The 26,650-nt window shown below is 39.2% G+C and overlaps 4 protein-coding genes across 8 annotated transcripts in view; 2 read left to right on the plus strand and 2 right to left on the minus strand.

Annotated features, from left to right (window-relative positions):
• The window catches only part of LOC145484985 (uncharacterized), a 61,694-nt gene that overhangs the window by 21,049 nt on the left and 13,995 nt on the right, over window positions 1–26,650 (plus strand). The gene's annotated exons all lie outside the window — the stretch shown is intronic.
• Window positions 467–3,333, minus strand: LOC145485044 (uncharacterized). 2 transcript variants are annotated; one of them, XM_081463694.1, is made up of 3 exons: window positions 2,910–3,333; window positions 2,620–2,649; window positions 467–1,922 (listed from the first exon to the last, which is right to left on the minus strand). In XM_081463694.1, the coding sequence occupies exons 1-3, from the start codon at window positions 3,321–3,323 to the stop codon at window positions 1,812–1,814; spliced, it is 555 nt and encodes a 184-aa protein (XP_081319820.1). In that variant the 5' UTR covers window positions 3,324–3,333; the 3' UTR covers window positions 467–1,811. The 2 variants fall into 2 exon arrangements, with proteins under 2 accessions (XP_081319820.1, XP_081319821.1); XM_081463695.1 differs by lacking the exon at window positions 2,620–2,649.
• On the minus strand, window positions 3,361–6,709 carry LOC145484973 (uncharacterized). Of its 2 annotated transcripts, XM_081463603.1 has the most exons (8): window positions 6,628–6,709; window positions 6,121–6,449; window positions 5,458–5,764; window positions 5,063–5,184; window positions 4,852–4,981; window positions 4,590–4,742; window positions 4,106–4,222; window positions 3,361–3,817 (listed from the first exon to the last, which is right to left on the minus strand). In XM_081463603.1, the coding sequence occupies exons 1-8, from the start codon at window positions 6,700–6,702 to the stop codon at window positions 3,761–3,763; spliced, it is 1,290 nt and encodes a 429-aa protein (XP_081319729.1). In that variant the 5' UTR covers window positions 6,703–6,709; the 3' UTR covers window positions 3,361–3,760. The 2 variants fall into 2 exon arrangements, with proteins under 2 accessions (XP_081319729.1, XP_081319727.1); XM_081463601.1 differs by having other exon boundaries at window positions 3,361–4,222.
• On the plus strand, window positions 8,642–16,319 carry LOC145485021 (uncharacterized). Of its 3 annotated transcripts, XR_014049124.1 has the most exons (7): window positions 8,642–10,114; window positions 10,530–10,835; window positions 11,063–11,140; window positions 11,673–11,786; window positions 12,082–12,192; window positions 12,294–12,474; window positions 12,573–16,319. XR_014049124.1 is itself a non-coding variant. In XM_081463668.1 (6 exons), the coding sequence occupies exons 1-5, from the start codon at window positions 9,926–9,928 to the stop codon at window positions 12,175–12,177; spliced, it is 783 nt and encodes a 260-aa protein (XP_081319794.1). In that variant the 5' UTR covers window positions 8,642–9,925; the 3' UTR covers window positions 12,178–12,201; window positions 12,294–12,317. The 3 variants fall into 3 exon arrangements, 1 of the variants encoding a protein (XP_081319794.1); XR_014049123.1 differs by having other exon boundaries at window positions 12,082–12,474; XM_081463668.1 differs by lacking the exon at window positions 12,573–16,319 and having other exon boundaries at window positions 12,082–12,201; window positions 12,294–12,317.

Genomic DNA, 26,650 nt, shown 5'->3' on the forward strand with positions numbered 1-26,650 from the left:
AGCATTAGTTTTCCCTCGATGTATATGATATATTTCCCCTCACTTTCGTTGGATTATCAATAATATTGATACACTGGAGAAACACAAGTACTCGAGCACAGGTACACGTAAGTTTTTAATTGTTCAGCCTTTGCACAACATTGAACACGCGATACGCGACGAAATTCGAGACTGTTCACGCAATAGAGTACGTAATTCAACAGTACGTCACTCTTCAGGAATGGATGTGAAGGTGTCGTATGACTTAATTTAGTGCCCGAAAACTCTCACCTTAGTATCAATTGCCTAAATTTCCACTTGATAAAATACTTCTGGGACTAAAAGTGACATTGCAAGTAATGGTTAAGTCGCTTCTATAATCGTTTTGAGGGGAAGAACCAAGAATATAGTAAACAAGTTATCATATTTCACAGACAACAATTCGTCCCAGCACCTCTCGACACACTCCTAAGACGCACTCTGTGAAAGAGCAAGTGATGGCAATGTTCTTCGAAAGGTCCGTGAAACAGCTAAAAGCATCTAGTGCAGTGCAGTGCTTATATTTTATTGCGAGAATATAACAGTTCACAATAGAGGACCACAGCTATGTGCGTCTATGCCGCCGTTGTGATGCTCAGTACTCAGTGAGTGCAAATGATACTTTTTACGTAAATCCAGAAGAAGACTACCAAACTTCGACAGCTTGACTGAAGATCGAGAATTACGTTTAACATTAACTCAATCGCTATCTCGTACTCAATGAGTATAAATTATACTCTTTAAGTAAAACTAGTAGCAAGGCTACCGAAGATCGAGAATTATGCGTAACATTAACTCAATTGCTATCTCGTACTCAATGAGTACAAATTATACTCTTTAAGTAAAACTAGTAGCAAGGCTACCGAATATCGAGAATTACGCTTAACATTAAGTCAATTGCTATCTCGTACTCAATGAGTACAAATTATACTCTTTAAGTAAAACTAGTAGCAAGGCTACCGAATATCGAGAATTACGCTTAACATTAACTCAATCGCCATCTCGTACTCAATGAGTACAAAGTATACTCTTTAAGTAAAACTAGTAGCAAGGCTACCGAATATTGAGAATTACGCTTAACATTAACTCAATCGCTATCTCGTACTCAATGAGTACAAATTATACTCTTTACATGTAAGTAGAACCAGTAGTAAGACTACTAAACATTGACAGCTTGACTGAATATCTATAATTACAATTGAAAATTAAAAGGTTTCACGATTTCTGTTTTAATTACTTTACAAATTACTACTTTTAAAGTCTAAAAAGATCGGTACAGCTCTATTCGCAACTTCTACATTGACACTGCCTTTATTCGCAATCAGATCTAGGTTGGCAAAATTGAGACCGAGAATTACACTACACAAGAAATCTGTGGCATATACTCATTGAGTACAAATTAAAACATAAGCACCACTTTGTTTGCAATATATTGCTTGGCGATAAAAAGATCTAGAGGAGAATTAAATCTCGATAAAGCTAAGCAACCGAATAAGTGGCCCTGGAAATGTCACCGATACGGGTTTATTCTGTCTTAGGATCATGCCTAGTGCTTCTACGATGAAGACGGCCGAACATTATCCTTAAGATAAATCTGTGGTGACGTTGTACTCGATGAGTACAAATTATACCGCTCTTTTGTGTCAAGAACAATAATAAGCAAAGACCAAGAATTTTACTTGCAGTTGAATCTTTGGCGATGTGAAACTCAGTGACTATACATTATACTGTGTGAGTAAAAAGCAATACGGTACGTTTACAGAGAACAAACGGTTGTAACCTCAACTTCTTTCCTAAGCTGTTTTATTTCTCTTTGCTGTTATATTTCTGCTTTGTTCTGATTCCTCTTGGTCGCCTTTTCTTTTTCTATTCCCTGTTTTTATCTCGTTCTTTTTCTTTGCTACCTGAAATGCAGAGTATAACACAAACTGAATAAGACTTATTCGGCCCAAGAAACTGGTGCTGCACTCGGCTGTAACTTAGTGCTTTTCTAATACTTCTTATGTTCCAAGCAGTTCCCTGCGTCACATAATCATGTACTCAGTGCGTTCAACCGCGATGAATAGATGAAAAATTTATTTAGAAACACGGCTTAAAAATATCTGTTTTCGGTATTCTTCATGTCCAATTCAGCAATTCTCTTAAAAATGTTGAAATTTTTGCAGTGTGGATTTTCTGGAGCCAAAAATACTTGAAAATAATAAACGCCTCTCTTAATAGCCCTCTTTAGCTTAGGCGGTTTGTTTTCGGGCCATTGTTGATCACGTGATATTCTCTAGAGAATGTTTCTTTTATCCATCTTAAAATTAATCATTCACACACATGTGACTATTTAAAAATTTGAAAGCAAGAATTCTCTAGAGTATCATCACGTGGTCTGCAATGGGAAAACAAACCTCCCAAGCTAAAGAGGTCTATTTGGCCTGATGAACTTGCTCAACAGGATTGTTTCGTAGAGAAGCACCATGCACTGTAGGCAGCTAGTTCTCGGTTTGGATAGACAACACCCAACGCAACAAAGCCAATTCAATGAATGTTACTAGAATTAGAGCAGCACAAGGGGCACCGGTTATCGTGTAAGGTGAAGAATACCTGTCATACCTGAGTCTTCTTTGGCCGTCCTACGACTACCTAAAATCAAATAAAAGAAGTATAGTTAATGCAGGCAAAACGTTGACTTGTTCATTCCTACTTAGTTTATACGTGCATGACATTTGTTTACAATAGAAGTAATGTAAGGTGTACTACTACCTGAAAAGTGTCAGGTTTACGTAGGCTTTTTGCAACTGTAATATTTGAAAAATCTCGTATAAATACTTAACAGCGAAATATATATTAGAGTGTATTAGGAACATGCAATTAACACGAGCTATTAAACCTTATAGTACTACCTCTGGAAACTTGTTAACTTTTTCTACAAGCATTGCAAGTTTCCCATCCATATCTGTCTCGTTTTCTCCTGCCAAGGAATTTTCTCTCAGATCTTTTTGGCTGAAGGGCGAGAGAAGGGAAATAAACCAGCCTTCTTTGCCCATCTCTAACAGTTGTTCTTCACTGGCAGAAGACCACAGCTTCCTCATCTCCTGTTCTGATGAAAGGTACTCCCTCCACCATCCACGCTGGCAGATATCGAGTCTCACGCGACACTTCTCAACTTTGTTTGCTAGCTCTAGTATTTCCAAAGATTTCTTGTAGTCTGGTCGGAGGAGACTTCGTCTACCAGTGGGAACACTAGAAAGAACAACCAGGCCACTATCTTCATTTGGCAACCACAGTTCGTCACTGGCCCAGCTCTTGTAAAACATCTGAACAGTCCCTTCCTTCTCAAATTTGAAAGCGTGTGGGTAGATGTGATTTGACAACTGCGACGCGAAAGGCTCCAACCAGGATTTATAATCATACATCTGTGTCACCTCATAAACATCCGGTCTAGGTGTAAAACTCTGGGATATGGCCTCACAAAGCTCTGGAATTGTGCTCACAGCTGTCTTTCGAAGTTTTTGAGCAATCCTACTAAAAAAAACTAGAAAAGAAAAGAAAGGATTGGTTTTCGAATGTTTTGTTTGGAATTCGAACATCAAATGACTTGCAAAAAGGGGAGAGTAAGTTAGCCGCCCTAGCAGATTTTGAAATGTTAGCGCCATGTTTGGGCTCCAACAAAGGGCTCCAAAGTTCACCTCTATGAATCAGCATATCAACTTGTCCTTCGTTATAACTAAAAAAAGCTTTTCCAAAAAATCAATCAAACCTGGTCAACATCCTCATGAGTATGCCCCACCATTAGAAACGAGAGTCGGACCTGTGAAAAAATATTACATGTGTGAAAACAACCTTTCTTCTTGTTATGAAAATACCGTGTTTTACTGGAAGTGGCCTTCTGCAGGAAGTGTATTGGTCCCTTAGAACATATGAAGAATGTGCTTGTTTTTGTATTGATTGATTGATTGATTTTTTTACTTATTTTGTGCGAACACATTGGTGTTTTAAAATATTTAGCAAACACACATTTCTTCAGTTCAATTTGAACAACATTGTAACACAGTATATGTATTTCCAGAAGTTTATGTAAAAGTATTACTCTACCCACCTTCTTAAATATTTTTTTCTGCACGAGAAAAGCGCAAAATGCCATGATGTATCGGTTCTTACATTCTCGGTAAGAATTGTCCATCTGTAAGTATAGTACGGGGGGTAATCTTCCCTTCTGAGAAAAAGTGTTATAATAGTACTATTACTACTCCTCCTGGAGCTGCTGCCTCTCCTATCTATATGTACTGTTCAGCTGAATCGCATACTCTTTGCGCCGCATACCCATTTCAGGAAAAGAAGTTAAAGAATAGAAGTGTAAGAATTATAACACCACAATATATTGCACAACCTACACGAAACCCATCTGAAACAAATAGCTACGAATCTCCTGGCAAGATTTTACATCAATTTGCCTATCTACCATTTAATCTCTACATAGAGAAAACAAAGTTACTTAATAAGTAAATATGATTATTTGAAATCAGTAAATGTAAGACGTTTAAGTTCGAGCTATAATCAGACAAAACTTTATTTTTACAAACCTTTGCTGTTTTAAGGAGAACGTTAACGAGAATGTTGATTATCAAATTCGAGTCATGAGGCCACTCCAGTTTGCCAATGAATGCGAACGCTTTCCCATCTCCATGTGAGAACACGCCAGTAACATACGTCCTTAGAAAGCTGGATTCCGCAGCCTTATGAAAAATAAAACTGAGTTGTTGGCAAAGCGACATCCAACGGAGAATCGATTGGTGGGCAATAAATTAGTGATCTTCAGATGCGAAAGGGGAATTCTTAGCCTACCTTTGAAGCTTCTGGAAAGCGAGGAATATTTGTTTTTGCTTGATCCATCCCGTGTATTATCAGGCTAAGGTATTTCTTTGGTCTTTCCTCAGCAAGCATCTGGTGGCGGTAGTACTGTTCTCTCTCTTGCCTAACGTATTTCAAAAGTAGTTAGAAGCCGCCCACTTACGAGCTCCTTTTCAAGGTTTTATAAATGCAGAAAAAAACTTACATCTGCTGCTTGTTATGATACTGCTTCATTATCATCAGTTCTTCCCTCTTTTCCTTATTTCTTGTGACTTTCAAATAGTCTTTCAGTAAGACACATACTCCACATTTTGTGAATCGGCTCTCCTGAAGAAGAAGAGGAAGAAGAAGAAAAGAAATTCAAAAATTAGGTTTTAATTTAGGATACGAGAAGCACATCATGACATAAATAAACCTTTGAGCAAAATCCTTGTCTTTTACTTTGGAAACGAAATGGCAATATGTCAAAATGGTACACAAGAATCAACTTACATTGTTTTCTTCCACAAGCTATCGTTAGTATGAAAACATTAGTATAAAAACAAAAACATTTTCAGCGAAGCAAAACAAACATAAATTGCCACTGTCGGTCAACCATACCTTTGGAATTGTTACATGAGAGAAGTAATTCTCCCAGACTTTACGAAAGGTCTCCCAGGACACTGTGGAAGGGTTCCTCATACGTTCCATATCCTGAAGGTACATCTTGTAGATGTCCCTTTTGGTGAGGCAAGCAGGGAGACAGACTTTATCCTCGTGTGGCATGCTATCTCCAGATGTCCTCACAAATTCCTGAAACCATGCCCTCGCCTTAATTGCTTTTGCAGAAAGGCCTTTCGAAGAAGTTTTATTCATCGATGACAGAGATCTACGCCCCCTTTTGAAGTCATCCCAAAGACTGTAGAACCTTCAGATCGAAAAATGTGATTTTAGTCAAGGGCAAATTTTCAAAGTATCACTGTATGGGGCTGCTGACATATTGCCCTTGTTGCTGTTTCACCAAAAACAACGTCTCTTGCGTGAGTCTACTTTCGTATATTTCTCTTACGCATACTGCGAACGGATTTCGGAGTTGCACTTCTCTCAACAGCAGAGTTATTGGCGGTTCGTGCCTCTCATTGCTGATTATAACTTCCATGAAATTCTATTTCACTAAAAAGAGGAAAGTTTGAGTGGAGTTTTTGCTACTTGGTTCCTGGTTACAAAGTTTGCCTTTTTCCCTCGGACCTTTCTTGTGCTTTCAAATCACTGTTTACAACTAACCTTCCATTGGAGATGTGATGGGCCCTGAGCCATGCTTTCCTGCACACCTGCTTTCCAGCTATAAGAAATTTCAAGTCGTTAGCACGTGCCACTGTTGTCCTGCCTGCAACCTGGAAAAAGGAAAAAACGAACTGTTGCTGCTGCTTTTCCGAGCAATCGCCCCAAAACGACGTTCTGGCCTGCTTAAAATCTCCAAAGCTTATTTTTTTGGAACACTTTAATGGACAACACCATTCCTTTTGGTCGGTGCGCATTTGGTCTTCACTCAGCATCTTCGCTCTCCTCTTGGAATGCCCGCCTTTACCACAAGTGGTTGGTGTCGAAGAGTCCTGAAATTGAAATTGAAATGTCAGTGAGCACAACTATGAACAACTCACGGGTGTCGAAAATTTTCCTTCGGCTTTGCACACCAAAGAAACAGGGGATTATTTAGTAAGTTCTGTTAGGTTAGACAGTAGTTTCACCATTTATGACAAACTAATTGGCTCGATACTCTTCACTAGTTACCTGCTGTGGCAGTGATGCAAAAGATTCCTCGCTATCACTTTCCGACAAAACATCCTCTGTGCTTGTATCCCACATTGACTCCTCTGAAAGATATTCCTTTAAAAAAAAAAGAAAAGCTACACTTGAAATTAAGTCCACCTTCCCCTACTCCTACTACAGCTATGTAACGCAAACTTGTGTCATTGCCTCAAAGGGCGTAAACCTACCCTACGGTCTGCATCACTATCTTCATCGTCCCAGTCGGGAGTTCCACCCTTCAGGCCCATGTCCTCAATGAAAAGCGTGCTTAGATTGTGAATTCCATACTCCAAAAGAGGTAAGTCGGACCTCAAGTTCTTTCCACACCAGGTAATTCTTGTCGATGGTGTAATCGTAAAGGAATAGTTGAAATTCACCATATCAATAACCTCCCTCCAAGTTAAACTCAAGTCTACAAAAACGGCGCAGATATCTCCTACACTTCTGTGTAAAAACAAGGTTGCATTGGTGGATGTTGGCAGTGTAAAGTCCTGGTTCGAGGTCTTGGAACGACAAAGTTTATGTATACCGAATGCAATAAAGCATGCTGTTAAGGTAATGCAGTTTGTAAGTGCAACAGTAAGGAGGGTATAATCTGATTTGAAAGAATTGCAAGTAGAAATTGCATTGTCAAATAATACCATTTCTACTGTCATTGATGAGAATAATTTAATGACATCCTTCAAGGCTTCTTTCTCAACTGAAATTGCAATTCCTGTGCTAAGAGCACCCGCGTAAAGTAAGACATGTTTTATTTCTGCAAGTGCTGCAAGGTGTACCATCGCGTCCAACAAAATACCATTTATTCCCAGCAGGTGACCCGCGGCAACAACCGAAGCACAAGTCAATAAAAGTCGAGTTTTATCGTACATATTAAAGGCAAGTGCCGCACCATCGAGCACCGTTGCAAGTTCCTTTTCTTTGCGATTGGAAGGGATGAATCTAATGTTGTCACAGAGTGCTGGTGACTGGTAATACAATTGTTCTTCAAAAAAACATACAGAGCAGGAACACAATATGTACGATCCATTAATAACGCCAGTAAACAACAACAACAGAGATGTCGTTATGATGAAAATTGACAACAACAATTCACTACCATCTGCCAGACTTTTGAAGAAACTTGGCGTCGTTTTCTCTGCTGCCGTCGAACCACTGCTACTGTTAATTGTTTCTCGAATTGATTTGCAATCTGTCACAAGGAGAACAAAAACTTCAATTTTACAACACAATTACCAGCTGAAATCACCGAGCGATCGCAACAGTACACGTCAAGCTGTACTTACCGAGGAATGAGCCAACATTTGCATCCCGGCGAGGAAAGAAAGCTCTCATTAGGCTGCAGGGGCAATGAACCGACTCTGGAGGAAGGGGCAGCAAACAGAGAAGAAGAATGGTACAAAATTTCCACATTTCGATATCAAAAACCAACCCAATGTTACACGTTGCAAATAGGCGCCAAATCTAGATTTCCGTTTTTGAAAGAAGCGCCAAATCATCTTGAAACCATGGTGGTTTCAGTTTGGCCACTAAGGATCTACGAAAATTACTGATTGAGTAAAAAAGACACTTTATGAGTTGAAACCTGATAACAACCAGTGAAAACTCAACTCTTCAGCTACTTAATAAGTTAACCCAACACTCAAGAAGTTGCAGATCATGATATACGTGATGTAAAGTCCGAGAATTTTCAGTTCAGGACTAATTCAAAAAAATCCAAGAAGTCTTTATGGTGACAATACTGCCATCCATGTTTTAGTTTTCTGTCACAGTCGATTTTGTTCTTGACAGTAATCATTTAATTAACGGGAATTAAATGGGTACATCTAATAATTGGCTACGAAATCCATCAGGTCGTATGTTCATAAAACTTTATTTCATCAACGTTTCCTAAACTTTTCCTCAAATCCTACAGGAACACAATTTATCCACCTCCCTGAGCAAGGCTCAAAACAAGCTACAGATTTGAATTTAGTAAACTCTAAATTTGCTCGAGTGTTGGTTATCTCACGCCAAAGTATATTCCTCACGTCAACTTAGACGTCAGGATACATGCGCCATTACCTCACTTCCGAAACTTTCCCAAATGGAAAGTGATGTACAAGTACACTGGCCGCTCTTTAGTCAAATTTTTCAGCATTGACTGCGAGCGCAAACCAACCGATTCATGTTTACTTTTACCAACTAAGAAAGGATCTAGTAACTTCGTGACATGCGACTTTAAGTTATCATACTTCTGCCAGCGTCAATTAGATCTCACATGCGTGTGTTACCAGTAGAATGTTCCAAAAGGAGGCCAACAAGCACGTACAATTTAAATAACTCTGGGACTATATCTCATTTTGAAATCCATTTCGGCCGGACCACAGTTCTATTCCCCTGATTTAATCTGGATATTTTATTGTTTAACAAATACTATAGTAAAAATAGCTATTTTTCAATGGTTTTTTTCTAGGGAAATCCGACTCTTTCTAAACTCTCAGTCATTAGCACCGTGACATGTCATGGATCATTGAGTCATGGATCACGGATCACGATTTCAGCTGAACCCAAATACGCGTCTTGTTGCTTATACGTAGGCCAATCTTCCTGTTTCCCACCTTGACCTACGCCTAATAGTTTGGACCTGTACTGGGGCAAGGCCTTTCTACCGCGACATGTGATTACAGTGGACAGAAAGATCGCGATGCTGGACAGGCATACTACATTTGTTATCTCTACAAAGCACTGAGATGTTATTCACTGACCTACATGAATGCATGCAAAAATCACAGTGCTCAACCCTCTTACGCATCCATATACGTATCCCTGCGCGTTGGCCTATCTATTAACTACCCAACGCCCAATACCTAAGGCCTATACGAAAACACACGTTTTACTTTCCGTTTCAAGTGGTATAAATATTAGTGCACGAGCACACCGAAAGTAGTTTCAAGTGATGCTAAGTGGAGTCAATTGTTTGTTCACTTTTGTCAACGAAGTTCGTTCTCATAATCCCAGCAAAATGTCCAACCAGGAACGTGTATCCGAAACACCTGAGACCTCACCTTCACCTTCACCTTGAGTGGATTCACTACATCTACATCTAGCAGGAGATGTACCCCTAACGGAGGCTACCTTGATCCCCTCTTTTCCACAGCACATTGTCTCTCCTGTTCCACGGTACAGCTTTTTGAGAGACCTTCAGGGTGCAGATTTGACAATTTCAGAGCCTACCACGTTCCAACCCATCGTTCCATACCCAGAATCCTTGCAACGTTCCGAAGCAAGTGCTTCTTCAATGTTGAGAGAAGAACCAAACTTCATGAAGATGGTTCGGGATATGCAGCAAAACCTGTTCGGACGTGCTCATGGTAGATTAATGGGAAGAGACAATCCTCCAGAAGAAAAAGCCCTTGCTCACGAATGGATAAGAGAAATGAAAAAGATCTACGGTAGCAGCACGACTGCTTCTATGTCGCACACACGAGTAAGTTCGAATTACGTTAATAGAAAGGTAGTGCGCGTGTATTTGAACAACTTTAAATCTGATGTGTTCACTTAAGACTAAAATATTCTTTATACATTCTTAGATTACAGAGTATAGTACAATCGTCTTTGCCTAGTACATGCAACAGTCACATGTACGCGTATGAATGTCCCGAGCTGTACACGTTATTTTGTTAAAAACATTCTTTTCAATGGCATAATGAAGTTATCTTCAAAACAGGTGATTTTATTAAATTTCTGGGAACATTCTTAAACAAATTATTTTTCACTGAAGAGTGGAGAGTGCATATTCTAAGCATATTCTGAACTTGTCCTCGATATTATTCTGAAACATTCTCGCACGAGAAAAGAATAGTATAGGTTGTTAGATTAAACGGTGATTCACTTTTCAATAGAATCTCCAGTACTATACATTGGTGGCTTCCCTGAGCCACAGATGCTTTGAACAAGTCAAAGAAATCGTTAAGAAGTACAGGCAAGGTCAACTGCTCCTGGCCAATAAGCGCGCCACGATAACGGCAAGTTCTTTTACATTTCTGGAAAAGAAGACTGAAGAAGAGAGGTACAGGGACCTTTCTGAAGTGGCGAAAGGGACAAAGTCGTTGTCAGCGATGAGGAAAATGCAATATGAGTTGCGCGAGAAAAGGAAAACAGATGAGGGAATTTCCGATTTGAGAAAACCTAACGTCAAAATTTCAAAGGTAAGTATATAACGTTTATCCATAATAGGAGGAATGCACTGGCCTACACTAATATAACACTGAACTGAAAACCACAAATATTTTACAGTATGGTCTATTGAATCTTCAGTTTTCCTTTTGGATCTCTGAAGGAGTTATGTTTGCATTTGCATGGTCATGTGATACAAATCTGACTAGCGTTCTTTAACGTCTTCAAAGAATTCGGCCCGTGTCACGTTTCCTTGCAGCCAAATGAAGCCAGTGACAAGCAAGCTACAGATAACCTGGAGAAGCAGGTTGAAGACCTGAATAAACAGGTTGCCTCAGTACGTTCACTTTATCCTTGAAAATTAGTTAGTGTCAAAATTTAAGCCTTGTTGAAATATAGGTAGACGAAAATGCGATGTACTGAATACTGCAAAACATAACGACTTGAAGGGAAATACGTTACCTTTGCTACAGTTGGGGTCGATAAGAAATGGAAATTACATAGTCACGTCATCTAAAGTTTTCAATATTAAAGTTGCAGGAACAACTCAACAAAGTGAAGGAGGAAAAAACAGAACTGGAGCTCCAGCTGGAGAAAGAAGTCGATCAGTCCAAAAAGGTGAAACATATCTTTCGGGATAACATATGGACCACACATCAATTCGCAGTTTCAAAAACTGTAGAATGCAAAATATTCTGAAGAATGAAGACAGGGGATGCTCACTGACGTGAAAAAGGCGTAAATGCCCGAGAGCTGACCACGAGGCCATTTTTTCATACCTTGAAAAAAACATATACTCAAACATGCCTTTAATACGCTATATGTATGTGCCTTAAAATTTAATACTGACTTTTTTTTCCTTCTAACAGGAAACCGATAAAGTGAGGAAAAACCTTGAAGAAGCAAAATACCAGGTGTATGACATAAAAGCCCGTTGGCTAGATCATATTAGGAAGAGAGATTTAACAGCTGAAAAGACCAAGGTACGCTACTTGAAACTAATATGGGCATGTTAAGGTTATCCAGAGGTAATGGTATATTACAAATCCTAAAGAGATGAATCAGTAGTGTCAGTGCTAATGATATGTTGCCAGTGTGTGTGGGTGTTAGGAAAGATACTGGCAGTAATCCACCGTACATTTCTTATAAGAAGCATTCCATGAAAGTATCAACCTAAACACCTTTGAAATGTAAAATTCCTTCCGATATTCCCTCCTCGAAAAACATGGCGTCATGTAATTTTTCTACCACACGTTTACTTAACGTGTTTGCTTTTAGGTCAGCGCCCAAACACCCTCGGTAAAAGCAACAACGTTGGTGACCGCAAGTTCATCCGAAAGTGAAGAGAGCGAGGATGACAGAGAAAGTTCGTAAATCGAGGAAATTGCGGTAACAAGGGTACAAAATAAAGAACTGTAAAATGATTTTCCTGCTTTGTCAAAAACAGAAGTAATGTTATAAGGTAATCCAGGCATACATGATTCTTTTAGGAAAAAGTGGTTGCAAGTTCCGCAATGGATGATCTGAGAAAGAGATTCAAGAGGACAGAAGATTTAAACTGCCAACGACAGGAGCAGGCAAGAAGTCGATCATCAGCTCCACGTGCTCCTCGTTTAGTGGAAGAACAGAAGTTGGAGAGATGATGAGCAACAATCAAAGAAACAAGATAAGGTAAGAATGGGAAATTTTCTTGGGAAGAGTAGTGCTGATCGATTCACTGATTGCAATCTTGCAAATTTGTAAGCCACTGCCATTTGCTTCTCTTTAAGGTCCATCCCAAAGTTAATGAGAACTGGGCGGTGTACTGCTCTAACTGGGGTCGAGAGAGACCTTTGATTGGAAGGGTCTTAAAGGTGAAAGAAAACAGTATTACATTAGGCTGGCTAATTGGTCGATACAAGCGCACTTGGAGTGACTGGAAGAGAGCAGGAAAGCACCAAACGCAAGAAATACCGCTAGAAGACCTACTTATGAAAATAGAATTTGTGACCCTCCATACGAAAACACGTCTTATGAAACATGGCAATTTGGGTGAAACCGGGTTTCCAAAGGGTTTCAAACTCCCGAAATCGGGTTTCCAAAGGGTTTCTAAAGGGTTTCTAAAGAGTTTCCAAAGGGTTTCCAAAGGGTTTCTAAAGAGTGTCAAAGGGTTTCCAAAGCATTTCCAAAGGGTTTCAAACTACTGAAACCAGGTTTCTAAAGGGTTTCCAAGGGGTTTCTAAAGAGTTTCCAAAGGGTTTCCAAAGGGTTTCTAAAGAGTTTCAAAGGGTTTCCAAAGCGTTTCCAAAGGGTTTCAAACTATTGAAACCGGGTTTCTAAAGGGTTTCCAAGGGGTTTCTAACGAGTTTCCAAAGCGTTTCCAAAGAGTTTGAAACTCTTTGAAACCCCTTGAAACTGGGTTTCTAAAGGGTTTCCAAAGAACTTTTAAAAGCGCTAGCAACGGCTTTCAAAAGGGTTACCAAAGGGTTTATCATTGTTTTTAAGGCAATCCAAACAGGTTTCCTATCCTATGAAAGCTTTGAAACCCCTTGACGAAATGTTGCATGTAAGACATGTAACGTAGTGTGATAGAGTGTCTTGAGTATTAGATTACACCTGCAACGCGTTCTTTCAGCTAAGTTTATTAATTTTGGTTATTAATTGTTTCCCAGTTAATTAGCATGAGCTTAAAAACTTTTCTGTTTTAAAAAATGTACTGAGGTTGACACAATGAACTGTTCACTCATGTGAGAACCTTTCATCGAGTATTCATGGTCGTTGACCACAACCGCATCATGTGACGATTAATTTATGGCAACAAGATATTTTGTACCACGCTGTTTTGATGTTCACTGAAACGCTCCTCTGTTAAACTGACGAAAAAGCCTGTTACATGTTTAAATCTTCCATGAAAATCGTTTTACATTAACTTACCGTTCAAACGACTTGTGTTTAATACCGTTCGTGACATTTTCGCATCCGTTATAATAACCTTATGTCCGTTTAAACGGCAAGCAAAAATTGAACGGAAGTTACGAAGAAGTGTTATTGTTTGAATGGCCACAGAGCATATCTAGTACCAGGAGTACCGGAACTGATAAACAGCTAATAACAGCGAACAAAGAATTTCGTACGAGTACTGAACTTTCAGTTTGACAACTGTTAAACCTGTAATTCGACAAGACCGACCTAAATTCAAGTAATCACTTGCTCGCCTTGTATTAGTTTGTCACATTTTTGACATCTAAAAATTAATGTACCTGAGCATATTCCATAATCAGCTACCAGCTTAACTTCTTTGCATAAAATATATTCTGATGGCAAAACGCAAGAAGCCGATGCGACCATTTTGGTTTTCATGGTTTTTCAGATCTTTCAGTGTTCAAGCATGTGTATGTTTTTGGCACGTGAGCGGTAACACAATACTGTAAGGTACTGTCACGGTTAAAAAGGTAAAAACTATTTCTCTGGTTCTATTTGGGATAAATCAATGATTCAAACGGTGAAATGTTCTCTGCTTATAAATAGGAAGTTTAATCAAGGGTTCTATGATGCACTTTGCACTCTTAGCTAGTTTTTCTGCCAGCGAAAGTTTTTTCTTTCGGTGTCCATCCCGATAACTGGCTTCCTGTCTTCTGTAGCGTCACGGCTAGTTTGAAAAATAAATTTCTCCGGTTCTACTTGGGATAAATCAATGATTCAAACGGTGAAATGTTCTCTGCTTATAAATAGGAAGTTTAATCAAGGGTTCTATGACGCACTTTGCACTCTTAGCTAGTTTTTCTGCCAGCGAAAGTTTTTTCTTTCGGTGTCCATCCCGATAACTGGCTTACTGTCTCCTGTAGCATCACGGCTAGTAATGAAAAATAAATTTCTCCGGTTCTACTTGGGATAAATCAGTGATTCAAACAGTGAAATGCTCTCTGCTTAAAAATAGGAAGTTTAACCAAGGGTTCTGACACGCTTTGCACTCTTAGCTAGTTTTTCCACCAGTGTGTTGGACTCGACAACGTGGTAAACATGCAATGCCGTCTGGATTAATTATCCGTTTATTTCGTTTTTGACTAGTTGAAATAAGGGAATTTATACAAGTGTTGCTTTGCTAAATGTGCAAATGAGACCTAAACCTTTCAAATGCACTGTAATGAGACTCCTCGAACGTGATTATAATTTCCATAAATCGTGATCTTTTCATTGTGATTGTAACGCAACGTGCGTTGCCGGTCATAGCAATAAAACACTCATTCAGATATATCACTAGCAGATTGTCGGCCTGTTCATGATAACTTTACACAGACAGCAAAAATTACTCAAAAGAAGGAACGAAAACCATTCGAACCGAACTAACAATGCCTTTAACAAATTACAGAGTCTAAATAGTTTGTTAGTGGGATTGAAAGCCGACATGTTTCATATTTACTCGCAAGAAAGCAAAAGTTTTGTAACGAGCAAACAGTTTAAGTGGAAAACATAATTTCAAATTCTTCGGAAAGCTTGAGAGTTAGTTTAGAGAAAATGTAGGCAGAATTACGCTGTAGCAAACAAAATATTCAAAAGAAAAGGTCGCACCTCGCGCAAATATGCCAACGGCGAGTCATTGATCTCGCATGTAAACAATAACCTATTTGCGTTTACATTCGCAAGGGTCCGCAATTTTCGCCACTAAACTTAGGAGAAGTTTTACCTGCGTTATATCTTTTGATCTTTCCACAGCCATAAATAAATCAGTACTGAGTCATACGACAAAATAACATTTCTGCAAAAAAAATTAACATGCAGTGCTGTCGTGCAATTACGCCAGCGAACGCAAACTAGGAAAATATTTTTTTCCCTGACACTTTCAAATCGGGTTTTCAAAGAGTATTCGGAACATTTCAAAGGGGTTTCCAATGTGTTCCGCATTCCAAAGAGTTTCAAAGCGTTTCTAAAGGGTTTCCAAAGGGTTTCAAAACGTTTCAAAAGAGTTTCAAAGCGAGTTTCAGAGTGACCTCAAACCCCCTGGAAAACGCTTTTGTGGATAAGATGTGTTTTTGCATGGAGGGTCACATTTGCTCAAAAAAAAAGGGGAAAAAAAAGTTAAGCAATGAAACAATAACAAAACTTAAAGAGAAATACAATGATAAAGAGAAAGCCCCATAAGATAAAGATTGTTTTACTCTAGTTTTATCACAAACTGAAACATTTGTTTTAGAACCTTGTCCTGTCAATCTGTGACAATTTGAAGTTCCGCTGTTTCTCAATGTAGCAGATATTTGGTGAGGAATCTTGTATGTCACACAGAGGTCAACTGGATGTTTGAATTATTGGATTAACATTACACATTTTGATTGCCATGTCGATTGCCTCAGTTCGCTTTCCTACAACAAAGAAAAAATCTACTGTACTCATTGAGTATGACATCGCCAACTCAGTATAATTTGTACTCGCTGAGCACGAGATAGCAATTGAGTTAATGTTAAGCGTAATTCTCGGTCTTCGGTAGCCTTACTACTAGTTTACTTAAAGAATGTAATTTGTACTCATTGAGTACGAGATAGCGACTGAGTTAATGTTAAGAGTAATTCTCGATCTTCGGTAGCCTTCTTTAAAGGTAGCAATTTGTAAAGTAATTAAAAAGGAAATCGTGAAACCTTTTAATTTTCAATTGTAATTATAGATATTCGGTCAAGCTGTCAATGTTTAGTAGTCTTACTACTGGTTCTACTTACATGTAAAGAGTATAATTTGTACTCATTGAGTACGAGATAGCAATTGAGTTAATGTTCAGCGTAATTCTCGATCTTCGGTAGCCTTGCTACTGGTTTTACTTAACGAGTATAATCTGTACTCACTGAGTACGAGATAGCAATGGAGTTAATGTTAAACGTAATTCTCGATATTGGTAGCCTTGCTACTAGTTTTACTTAAAGAGTATAATTTGTACTCATTGGGTACGAGATAGCAATTGAGTTAATGTTCAGCGTAATTCTCGATCTTCGGTAGCCTTGCTACTAGTTTTACTTAAAGAGTATAATCTGTACTCATTGAGTACGAGATAGCAATTGAGTTAATGTTAAGCGTACTTCTCGATCTTCGGTAGCCTTGCTACTAGTTTTACTTAAAGAGTATAATTTGTACTCATTGAGTACGAGATAGCAATTGAGTTAATGTTCAGCGTAATTCTCGATCTTCGGTAGCCTTGCTACTAGTTTTACTTAAAGAGTATAATTTGTACTCATTGAGTACGAGATAGCAATCGAGTTAATGTTCAGCGTAATTCTCGATCTTCGGTAGCCTTGCTACTAGTTTTACTTAAAGAGTATAATTTGTACTCATTGAGTACGAGACAGCGATTGACTTAATGTTAAGCGTAATTCTCGATCTTCAGTCAAGGTGTCGATGTTTGGTAGTCTTCTTCTGGATTTACTTAAAAAGTATCATTTGCACTCACTGAGTACTGAGCATCACAACGGCAGCATAGACGCACATAGCTGTGGTCCTGTATTGTGAACTATTATATTCTTGCAATAAAAATACAAGCACTGCTCTGCACTAGATGCTTTGAGCTGTTTCACGGACCTTTTGAAGAACATTGCCATCACTTGCTCTTTCACACCAAGATTACCGAGCAGAAAGTATCAGTGGTAACAAACAAAGAGTGCGTCTTAGGAGTATGTCGAGAAGTGTTGGAACGAATTGTTGTCTGTGAAATATGACAACTTGTTTACTATATTCTTGGTTCTTCCCCTCAAAACGATTATAGAAGCGACTTGACCATTACTTGCAATGTCACTTTTAGTCCCAGAAGTACTTCATCAAGTGGAAATTTAGGCAATTAATACTAAGGTGAGAGTTTTCGGGCACTAAATTAAGTCATATGACACCTTCACATCCATTCCTGAAGAGTGACGTACTGTTGAGTGACGTACTTTATTGGGCAAACAGTCTCGAATTTCGTCGCATGTCGTGTGTTCAATGTTGTGCAAAGGCTGAACGATCAAAAACTTACATGTACCTGTGCTTGAGTACTTGTGTTTCTCCAGTGTATCAATATTATTGATAATCCAACGAAAGTGAGGGGAAATATATCATATACATCGAGGGAAAACTAATGCTTCGAGTGATGAGGATGGATGTTAAAACCTTGAATTCGATGCGCCAGTGGTGGCAGGGTTTTCCGACTTTCCAAGGTAAGCGTGAATAATACAGAGCTCTGGTAAATTAGAATGAGAATTGATACCGTAATTTATTTACTAGTTGTAAATTCCGACTTAAATGCGAGGTTAAACTAAGCTAGAAATAACGGGTTTCCATTAATTGAGAGATTTGTTTCTGCCGGATTGTAGGATGTCTCGGGAGGTTGTTGATAACCCAAGGCGATCGAGGCCGTGTTTATCCTAAGTTGAAAATACATCAACGGACAGCACAATTTTCGCCGAAAATGCTGCCATCAATACGACTTAAATGCTGTATTATTTAATTTCTTGACATCTGCGACATTTTAGGATATAATATATAGGACAACTTTTCACGCTACAATTTATCAACGGCTTTTATTAAGGAAAACGATGATTGACAACTAATACCTTCCTTGCCATATTTTGGTGAGCAAAGCTGAACACGCACGTTTCATTCTGAATGTTAGCTTTTGATTTGCTGTTGGCAGACTTTTTAAGTTCACAATCGTACTGATTGGGTTTATTTTGTACTAAAGAAGTCGTACTTCTACTCATTGAGTTCAAATTTGGTGACCTGTCTTCATCCTACTTCCTGATTGGTTGGTAAATACTTATTCAGTACAGTGAAGTCAACTTAATGAGTTAGCGATCTGTGATTGGTTTATCGCATACTTATTAGTTCATTCCAGATTCTTTTTGTGTGTTCCGGAATAGTTTTGGCCTGTGTTATATGTAATAAACTTCAGAGCAATACATTTACATCTTTGTGTTTTGATATTGAATCTTACAACATTGATGGGGAACATTGAGAACATTGATGATTTTGGGCTTGACTTCTAAATATATAAACAATGCACCTGAACAAGCTTTGAAATGATGCGGATTAAAACCATCTCAGGCCCGGTTTGTGTGTCACATTTCTACCGTGTTGAATTCAATGTTGAACTAATGGAATTTGACATTTGCATCGACAGTCGCATTTTAGACTACGAGTAGTCCCTCTTTCGCTTAGTCCATCGCATTTCTGCCCCACTTAATTTAATTGAATGTTTCACTTATGAGCCAGGCCTTCATTGACAAGCAGCAGTATTTTGCAGTGGCAAACTTACCTGATTCATGGAACAGTTTTGTCGCAGCTTGTCCAGAATAAGAAATATAAAGACTTGGAACCATTTCTTCGCATGAACGTAAACTTCATTCCAAATTGGCTAGACATTCAAAGGGAACGTTTGATTTCATGCAACTGGTCGAAAACAGCAATGAACCAATTTTGTCTCAAACCACAAACTGAAGTAGAACCTTTCAAGCAAACAGTTTTAAGCATCTCATTTATTAAAACTAAGAATTAAGAGCCAGTTCCTGTAAATACCGAGAATGAGATGACAGTCGCGAAATTTTCGATTTCTTCATATTTTGCCCAAATAACCTCTATAGTGAGTTGTTTTCGAAAATACCATTCAAAGGTCCTGAAGCACTTTAGTTTTTTCGAAATCGAGGAAAGTTTGAAAATCGCAATTTTAGCTTCCTGACGCCGCCAAAAATGGCCGAAAATTGTGCATTTTCTTTTCGCTCGTACAGATCAACGCGATGATCTCTAGCAATATACTTTGGGTAGCTCATAGTGCATGTCTTGCTGTTTCTAAAGCATTAATTTGATTAGCAAAAGCTCCAAGTTTAATCATATTTTAGGCCGATAAGAGTACCTTCATCGAAGCTCGTGAGCGAAATGGCTAATTTTAGCTAATTTCAATACCATCAAAAGCGCACTGGTACATTGAATTTGAAGTCGAAACTAAAATTTTCTGAAGGCCCATAATCTATATTTATGATGTGTAAAAGTCTCTTCCGCGGCCCGAAAAAACTAACCCGTCGCGAGACATAAACGTGTGGTACTTTTTAGTAAATTCGTCATTCGCAAAACCAACATGGAACTTGGCCAGCTACCTTCATCAAGAACAAAAATAAGCGAATGGAAACCTTTTTCGTCAATAAGGATACTTGTAATCTGTGTTTTTTCCCTTTTAGATTGACCACATGATTAACTTCTGCAAACATTTGCAGTTAAATGCAACTAGACGCTACTTTTGGTACATTTGATTGTTATGCAAATTTATTTCGATCACCGGCACGTGCATATTGCCCGAAACTGATTTTTCTTCCGCCTACTGTATGTTTGTTTTTGAAGGTTACAACTGTAGCACACATAATTCGTGCAATATCGGCAGTTTTAACTTTTGTGGAACACCAACATTTCTTTCTTACAAAGTTTCTGGACTTCGCTCTCTTTTAAAATTGCAAGACTTCGCTGTTCTGTTGGCCAGTCCGAATAATTGTCATGGTGTTAGTTGAGTGAGTACTTGACTTTGTTTGGTGGTCCCAGTTTGGACAATGCGGCAAATGTGGATTGCGTGACAATCGGCCACTGTACCAAATATGTCGATATCTCACGTTTTGCAAAGTGAGTGAAGATGGCGACGTGGACCTTGAGGGGAGGAGGACACCCATATAAGAAGTACGGGGGTATTCCTCAAAAATTTCATCCCCTAAGATCCTGTAAGAAGTACCAAGATCCTTTTTTTTCTCATCTAAAAGATACCAATCCTTACAGAACACATTATCTCCCTGCGTCATATTTTTTTCGGCTCAATACCCTAAAAGGCATCGCAAAAGCTCCCGCTTTGGACTTTTTGAGGCTGAACACCCTGAGGGCTACTAAAACTTCATTTTTAACCCCTAAAAGGTACGACGAGCTCCCCTGCCCCGGGGGGCGTGGACAGGGAATCCAAACTGCTGCTTCCTCGCCTCGTGTAGGCAGGGTGTTTTCTCTATGTCTGTGAAAAAATGGAAACTACAGTCGAACCTGCACAACCACCTCTCCACAAAGGACCACCTCTCTGCAACGGCCACTTTGTTCATTCCAGCGGACGGTCACTCTTATTTTAATCTCTCTACAACGCCCACCTCTCCACAACAGCAACAGCCACTAAAACACGCCCCAACTGCCAAAAAAAACTGTTCACAAAGGCCAGTTAATCAACAACTGACAAACGCTGTCTACAAAACACCATTTTTCATTGGACATGGTCACGAAAATTGATCCAGGTCTTTGGACTTTATTTCTGTTTGGTTTCTGTCCTATTGATATATTTTGATTGTGTTACGAATTTACATGTTACACTGAGCCTTTTTCAAGATAAAAATGTTGGAATCCAAGAAATATCGGTGTCATATTTCACCCCTACTGATACCGCTCTATAAGGGCGACTTTCCTTGTCCCCAAGGTGGCCATTGTAGAAAGTTTCGACTTCATTACCATTAAAAAAACACACACCCTTCCTACTGAACTTTACAATATAGCTATATTGCTCCAGGTTTTTGGTATAGAAATGCACCAGGGACATGACTGGGATGGAAAAAGAAGGCTTAAGAGGCACTAGTCTTAAATGGATACGTGTTGAGAATTTACGTACATAATCACTCCTGTTACCGGTTCTTGTTTAAACCGATATAAACTATACAGTCGAACCTCCACTAATGGTCACCTCTCCACAGTGAACTCCTCTCTACAACAGACACATTGTTTTGTCCCGGTGGACAGTCCATACATTCGTTCTTATTTTTGCCTCTGAAATGCACAAAATAAGGCTACAATACATAATGCCTAACTATTTTATACCGCCTAATTATTGATGGGAAGTTCGCTAGGTCAATAATAGTGAATTCTCAAGGTAAAATAAAGGAAACTTTTAGCTCTTCTGAGTGTCCGATTTTTGGAAAGCGCCCATATTATTGTCTATATAGTTTAGCAGAAGGCAACAGGGGTGAATATGTATATAAACTCACACTGCGTATCTAAGATCTGATGCCCTCTAGGCCTCCTTTGTCCTTTTTGTATTCCAGCCCTATCACCGGTGCATTTCTATTCAAAAACTACGAACAACAAACATGTATTTTAAAGGTAAAGAGGAAAGGTGTTTGCACAACTTTTGTGAATGCGGTAATACTTTCCATTAATCTACGTAGACATGCCGTGATAGCAGGACACGCGCACGGCTCTGTCATTTCGTCAAGTTCTGTCCTCTTTCTAAATTAAACAACACCCTCTTCCCCCTACATCCTTCAATTTCGTCCAAAAATGTTTACTTAGGCTGACAGTGCAAACCACATTACTTGCACGAGCAAACAGTTTCACTCGCCGCCATCTTCACCCACTTTGGACACTTCGCAAGCCGCCGTTTGTCACGCAATCCACATTTGCCGGATGGTCTGAACTGGGACCACCAAACAAAGTCAAGAACTCACTCAACTAACACCATGACAATTATTGGGACTGGCCAACAGAATGGCGAAGTCTTGGAATTTTAAAAGAGAGCGAAGTCCAGAAACTTTGTAAGAAAGAAATCTGGACAGCGAAGTGCGATTGACGAAAAAGCCTTTGTGGTTTTTCTGCCTGTTCGAACACTCCAAGAAAAATGATGTCACAGTATGTGTTTTATTCAGAGGTATGTGCCATATTAAGTGATAGGAAATGAACGATTCATCTATAAATCTGGTGGTAAAAGACAGGGGCAACTGTATCCATAAGAATTGCAAGCACACGGGTAAGAAATACAAAGGTTGAATCATCTTGCTTATTCCACAAGTACAACGTTTCGACAGTTGATCATGAAGTTTCGTCAACTGCTCGCGCTTTGTTATCGGCATTACCTGGTCTCAGACCAGGATTTCAAGAAATGCTGCAATGAGGCGGGTGTTTTTAAAGTAAAGTGTACCTGTTTACACGAAATGGTTGTGTTCGAATATTTACGCCAAACATGATGGATGCAACTAACCGATTGTTTACTTAAACTTCACGTTTCAAAATGTTTATTTTTACTTAAAGACAAGTTCGGCTGTGGTCATCGGTGTTCCACAAAAGTTAAAACTGCCGATATTGAACGAATTATGTGTGCTACAGTTGTAACCTTCGAAAAGAAACACAGTAGGTGGAAGGAAAATCAGTTTCGGGCGATATGCCTGTGCCGGTGATCGAAATAAATTTGCATAACAATCAAATGTACCAAAAGCAGCGTCTAGTTGCATTTAACTGCAAATGTTTGCAGAAGTTAATCGTGTGGTCAATCTAAAAGGGAAAAAAACAGATTACAAGTATCCTTATTGACGAAAAAGGTTTCCATTCGCTTATTTTTGTTCTTGATGAAGGTAGCTGGCCAAGTTCCATGTTGGTTTTGCGAATGATGAATTTACAAAAATCTACCACACGTTTATGTCTCTCGATGGGTTAGTTTTTTTGGGCCGTGGAAGAGACTTTCACAAATCATAATATAGAGTATGGGCTTTCAGAAAATTTTAGTTTCGACTTCAAATTCAATGTACCAGTGCGCTTTTGATGGTATTGAAATTAGCAAAAATTAGCCATTTCGCTCATGAGCTTCGATGAAGGTACTCTTATTGGCCTAAAATATGATTAAACTTGGAGCTTTTGCTAATCAAATTAATGCTTTAGAAACAGCAAGACATGCACTATGAGCTACCCAAAGTATATTGATAGATATTATCTGGTTGATCTGTACAAGCGAAAAGAAAATGCACAATTTTCAGCCATTTTTGGCAGCATCAGGCAGCTAAAATGGCGATTTTCAAACTTTCCTCGATTTCGAAAAAACTAAAGCGCTTCAGGACCTTTGAATAGTATTTTCGAAAACAACTCACTATAGAGGTTATTTGGGCAAAATATAAAGAAATCGAAAATTTCGCGACTGTCATCTCATTCCCGGTATTTATAGGAACTGGCTCTTAAATACCAAGGAGTGTGTTCCTGGTGTTTAGTCATATAGAAGTAAAATTGTTTCAAACTGTAGCGAGACATTTGATCAGTATTGTGATCTTCATGGCTTAGAACGAAAAGTGACAATTTTGGGCAATTTGCACTGAACAAACATTTTGCATGCAAGAAACCAAGATAAAACCAGTTCTCTACATGTATTTAACACTGGCAACAATACTAAGCAAATGTTAGCCAAAATGCGGTCTGTTTTGATGAAGCGAAATTAAAGAATGCTGAGACATATTTGTCACGGAGGGCCTAGCAACCACTCCACAAGACTATAGGCTGACCACTCCTGCGGAGCATGTGCTTGAAGCAAGAATCTTTTCCTTCATGTTAAATCACTCGTTGTGTTAATGAATAAAGAAAATTGCATTTGCAACATGGTAGCAGAGTGACTACATCCAATGCTGAAACGCCGACTTTAATCTTCCGTGGAGGAAAGCCTGTTTTAAACGGGAGAACCTTCAACAAAGAAAGAGACAAAATTATGAATTCGCTCACTCAGCAAAATTAACAACAGCAGCCGTGACTTGAACTGTCCCCGCCGACAAGATGACAGATTTGGGCGACATAAGAAGATAAATTGGCCCAAGGAAAAGACATGTAACTATCAACCTTTAAGCAGCAAAAGAAATAAACGAACATCCTACGATGGTGATTTAGAGCTACTTTTGGATGAGACCCGTGACAAGCGAGACCACCTACAGCAGCATTTAACTGTTTATCAAAGCCTTCGGTGCAACTTAAAGCCATTGCAAAAATCCCCAGGAAATCAGAACATGATAAGGTGATGAAAGATTATGAAGAATACGTTAACCTTGTTTTGGAACCAGAAGAATTTGTGGTAGGACTGAGCTAAAAAATGGCCATGATAAAGGATCGAATGGAATTCAAGTTACAAAGAGGGACAAGTAAGGTGAACTTTGAACTCAAACAGAAGATGTTGGAGATCAAACAGCGGAAGGCCAAAATTGAGCACCAAAAATTACAAATCGAGGCAGAGTGACTTACCCTGGAGAAAGAGAAACTGAGGAAGAAATTAGAAGTTGACACTAAACAAGGTACGGAACCTAACACTGTAATATTACCTAAGCTTGACTTCAAGAAATTTAGTGGAGGGCTCCTAAATTGTCAGGAACTCTGGGATTCCTTAACTCAGCCATACATTCTAATCCATCTCTCAGTCCTGTAGAGAAAATGAATTACTTCAGAGCTCAGCCAGGAGATGTTGCAGATGTTATCTCAGGACTACCCTTGACTAATGCAAATTATGAACAGTTCATAAAATTGTTGAAAGAATGTTATGGACAAAATGAGGTCATCATCAATATTCATTATACTAGTCTTATGGATTTACCTGCCTCCTCAAGTCAAACATTAACCCTGCGTAAGAACTATGATGTCATTGAAAAACACCTTAGATCATTAGAAGCTCTAGTAGAGGATATTGAGAGTAAAATGCTAGTGTCCCTGATAATGGCTAAGTTACCCAAAGAGGTTCTCATCCACCTGACTGAACAGAAAAATGATGATGAATGCACAGTGCAGCTACTCAGAGATCAGTTGCATAGGTACATTAGTAACAGGGAAAATGTAGATAGGCAAAGTTCTGACAAAGTTGATTACAAAAGCTCGGTTGGCAACATGTGGTCTACATCACAGATCACCCAGTTTGATTCTAACACTACTACTGGTGCATTTCTGTCTGAAACCAAACTACCGCAGAATCTCACTGGAAGAAAGAACATGATTTGAATTTACTGCAGTGGACAACACTGGAGTGATGAGTGTCAAAAGTTCTCTACTGTGATGGCTAGGAAAGAAAAGATCAAGGGACACTGTTTTATTTGTCTCAAACAAGGTCACCACCAGAAAAATTGTAAAGTGAAGAAGGCATGTGTTTATTGCAAACAAAGAAATCATCACCACAGAAGTCTCTGCATCAAGATTCCAGTTGAGAAGCCCTCAGAAATGGCACATTCTGTTACTGAACCCTCATCTGCTACTGTTGCTACAGAACATACCTTGCTGTCTTCTGATGAACAAGTAATGATGCAAACTGCCACTGTTGAAGTAGAAAATTTGCAAAAATCAAGACAAGTGACCACCAGATTGCTTCTAGACCCAGGCAGCCAAAGGACCTACATCACCAATGAGCTGGCAGAAAAACTCCAGTTGCGAATCACAGGATCAGAAACACTGACAGTGTACACATTCAGTGCATCAAAACCCAGAGAGCTTCACACTTCTGTCACTGAACTCTGGCTGTTAGCAAAGGATGGATCACCTCTGCATTTAAGAGTCAATGCTGTACCCAAGATAACTGGTAACCTACAACGAGCATACTTCAAACCAGAGAAATTCAGTCACTTACTTACGGACATTCCTCTTGCCAATTCAGTACCCTCAACTAAAGAAACTGCCAACATAGAACTGTTGCTAGGTAATGATTATTGTGGGTATCCATGCTTCAGGAATTTCAATTCCACTATCCCTGTTGATGTTATTAGGGTGAAGTCTTATGTGAATAGCTTCCTTGACCCTACATGTGTACCAGTGAGGATCTCGATCAATAAACTTGACCTCATTCCAGATAGGATAGCGGCCAGTCTCGTGGGTGTGTTCAGAAACGGCGGAGGTCTGGGTACGGGCGAGTCGTATATCCCTGTTGTGTTCTTTGATCCTCTCCTGCATAGATCTCCCTGTTTCCCCGATGTAGACTTTGCCGCACTCACAGGGAATCCTGTAGACAACACCATCTTGTTTAGCCGGGTTGACGGTGTCCTTTGGTCGCACTAAGTGTGACCGAAGTGTCGTGTCGGACTTAAAGACGGTGCAAATGCCTTGTTGTTCTAGGCAGCAGCGGAGAGACTCCGAAACT

Source organism: Orbicella franksi, chromosome 4 (assembly GCF_964199315.1).
Source record: "Orbicella franksi chromosome 4, jaOrbFran1.1, whole genome shotgun sequence".
NCBI lineage: Eukaryota > Metazoa > Cnidaria > Anthozoa > Scleractinia > Merulinidae > Orbicella > Orbicella franksi.

Bases quoted from the DNA above. Each gene is read 5' to 3' on its own strand.
- LOC145485021 (XM_081463668.1), top strand. From the start codon at position 9,926: ATGTTGAGAGAAGAACCAAACTTCATGAAGATGGTTCGGGATATGCAG. The intron at 10,836-11,062 runs GTAAGTATATAA...GTTTCCTTGCAG, and splicing joins CTAACGTCAAAATTTCAAAG to CCAAATGAAGCCAGTGACAA. The intron at 11,141-11,672 runs GTACGTTCACTT...TCCTTCTAACAG, and splicing joins TGAATAAACAGGTTGCCTCA to GAAACCGATAAAGTGAGGAA.
- LOC145485044 (XM_081463694.1), bottom strand. From the start codon at position 3,323: ATGTTTTACAAGAGCTGGGCCAGTGACGAACTGTGGTTGCCAAATGAA. The intron at 2,650-2,909 runs GTAGTACTATAA...ATTTGATTTTAG, and splicing joins AAGTTAACAAGTTTCCAGAG to GTAGTCGTAGGACGGCCAAA. The intron at 1,923-2,619 runs GTATGACAGGTA...TCTGCATTTCAG, and splicing joins GACGGCCAAAGAAGACTCAG to GTAGCAAAGAAAAAGAACGA.
- LOC145484973 (XM_081463601.1), bottom strand. From the start codon at position 6,702: ATGTGGGATACAAGCACAGAGGATGTTTTGTCGGAAAGTGATAGCGAG. The intron at 5,185-5,457 runs GTATGGTTGACC...CTTCTTCTTCAG, and splicing joins CTCATGTAACAATTCCAAAG to GAGAGCCGATTCACAAAATG. The intron at 4,982-5,062 runs GTAAGTTTTTTT...GAAATACGTTAG, and splicing joins TATCATAACAAGCAGCAGAT to GCAAGAGAGAGAACAGTACT.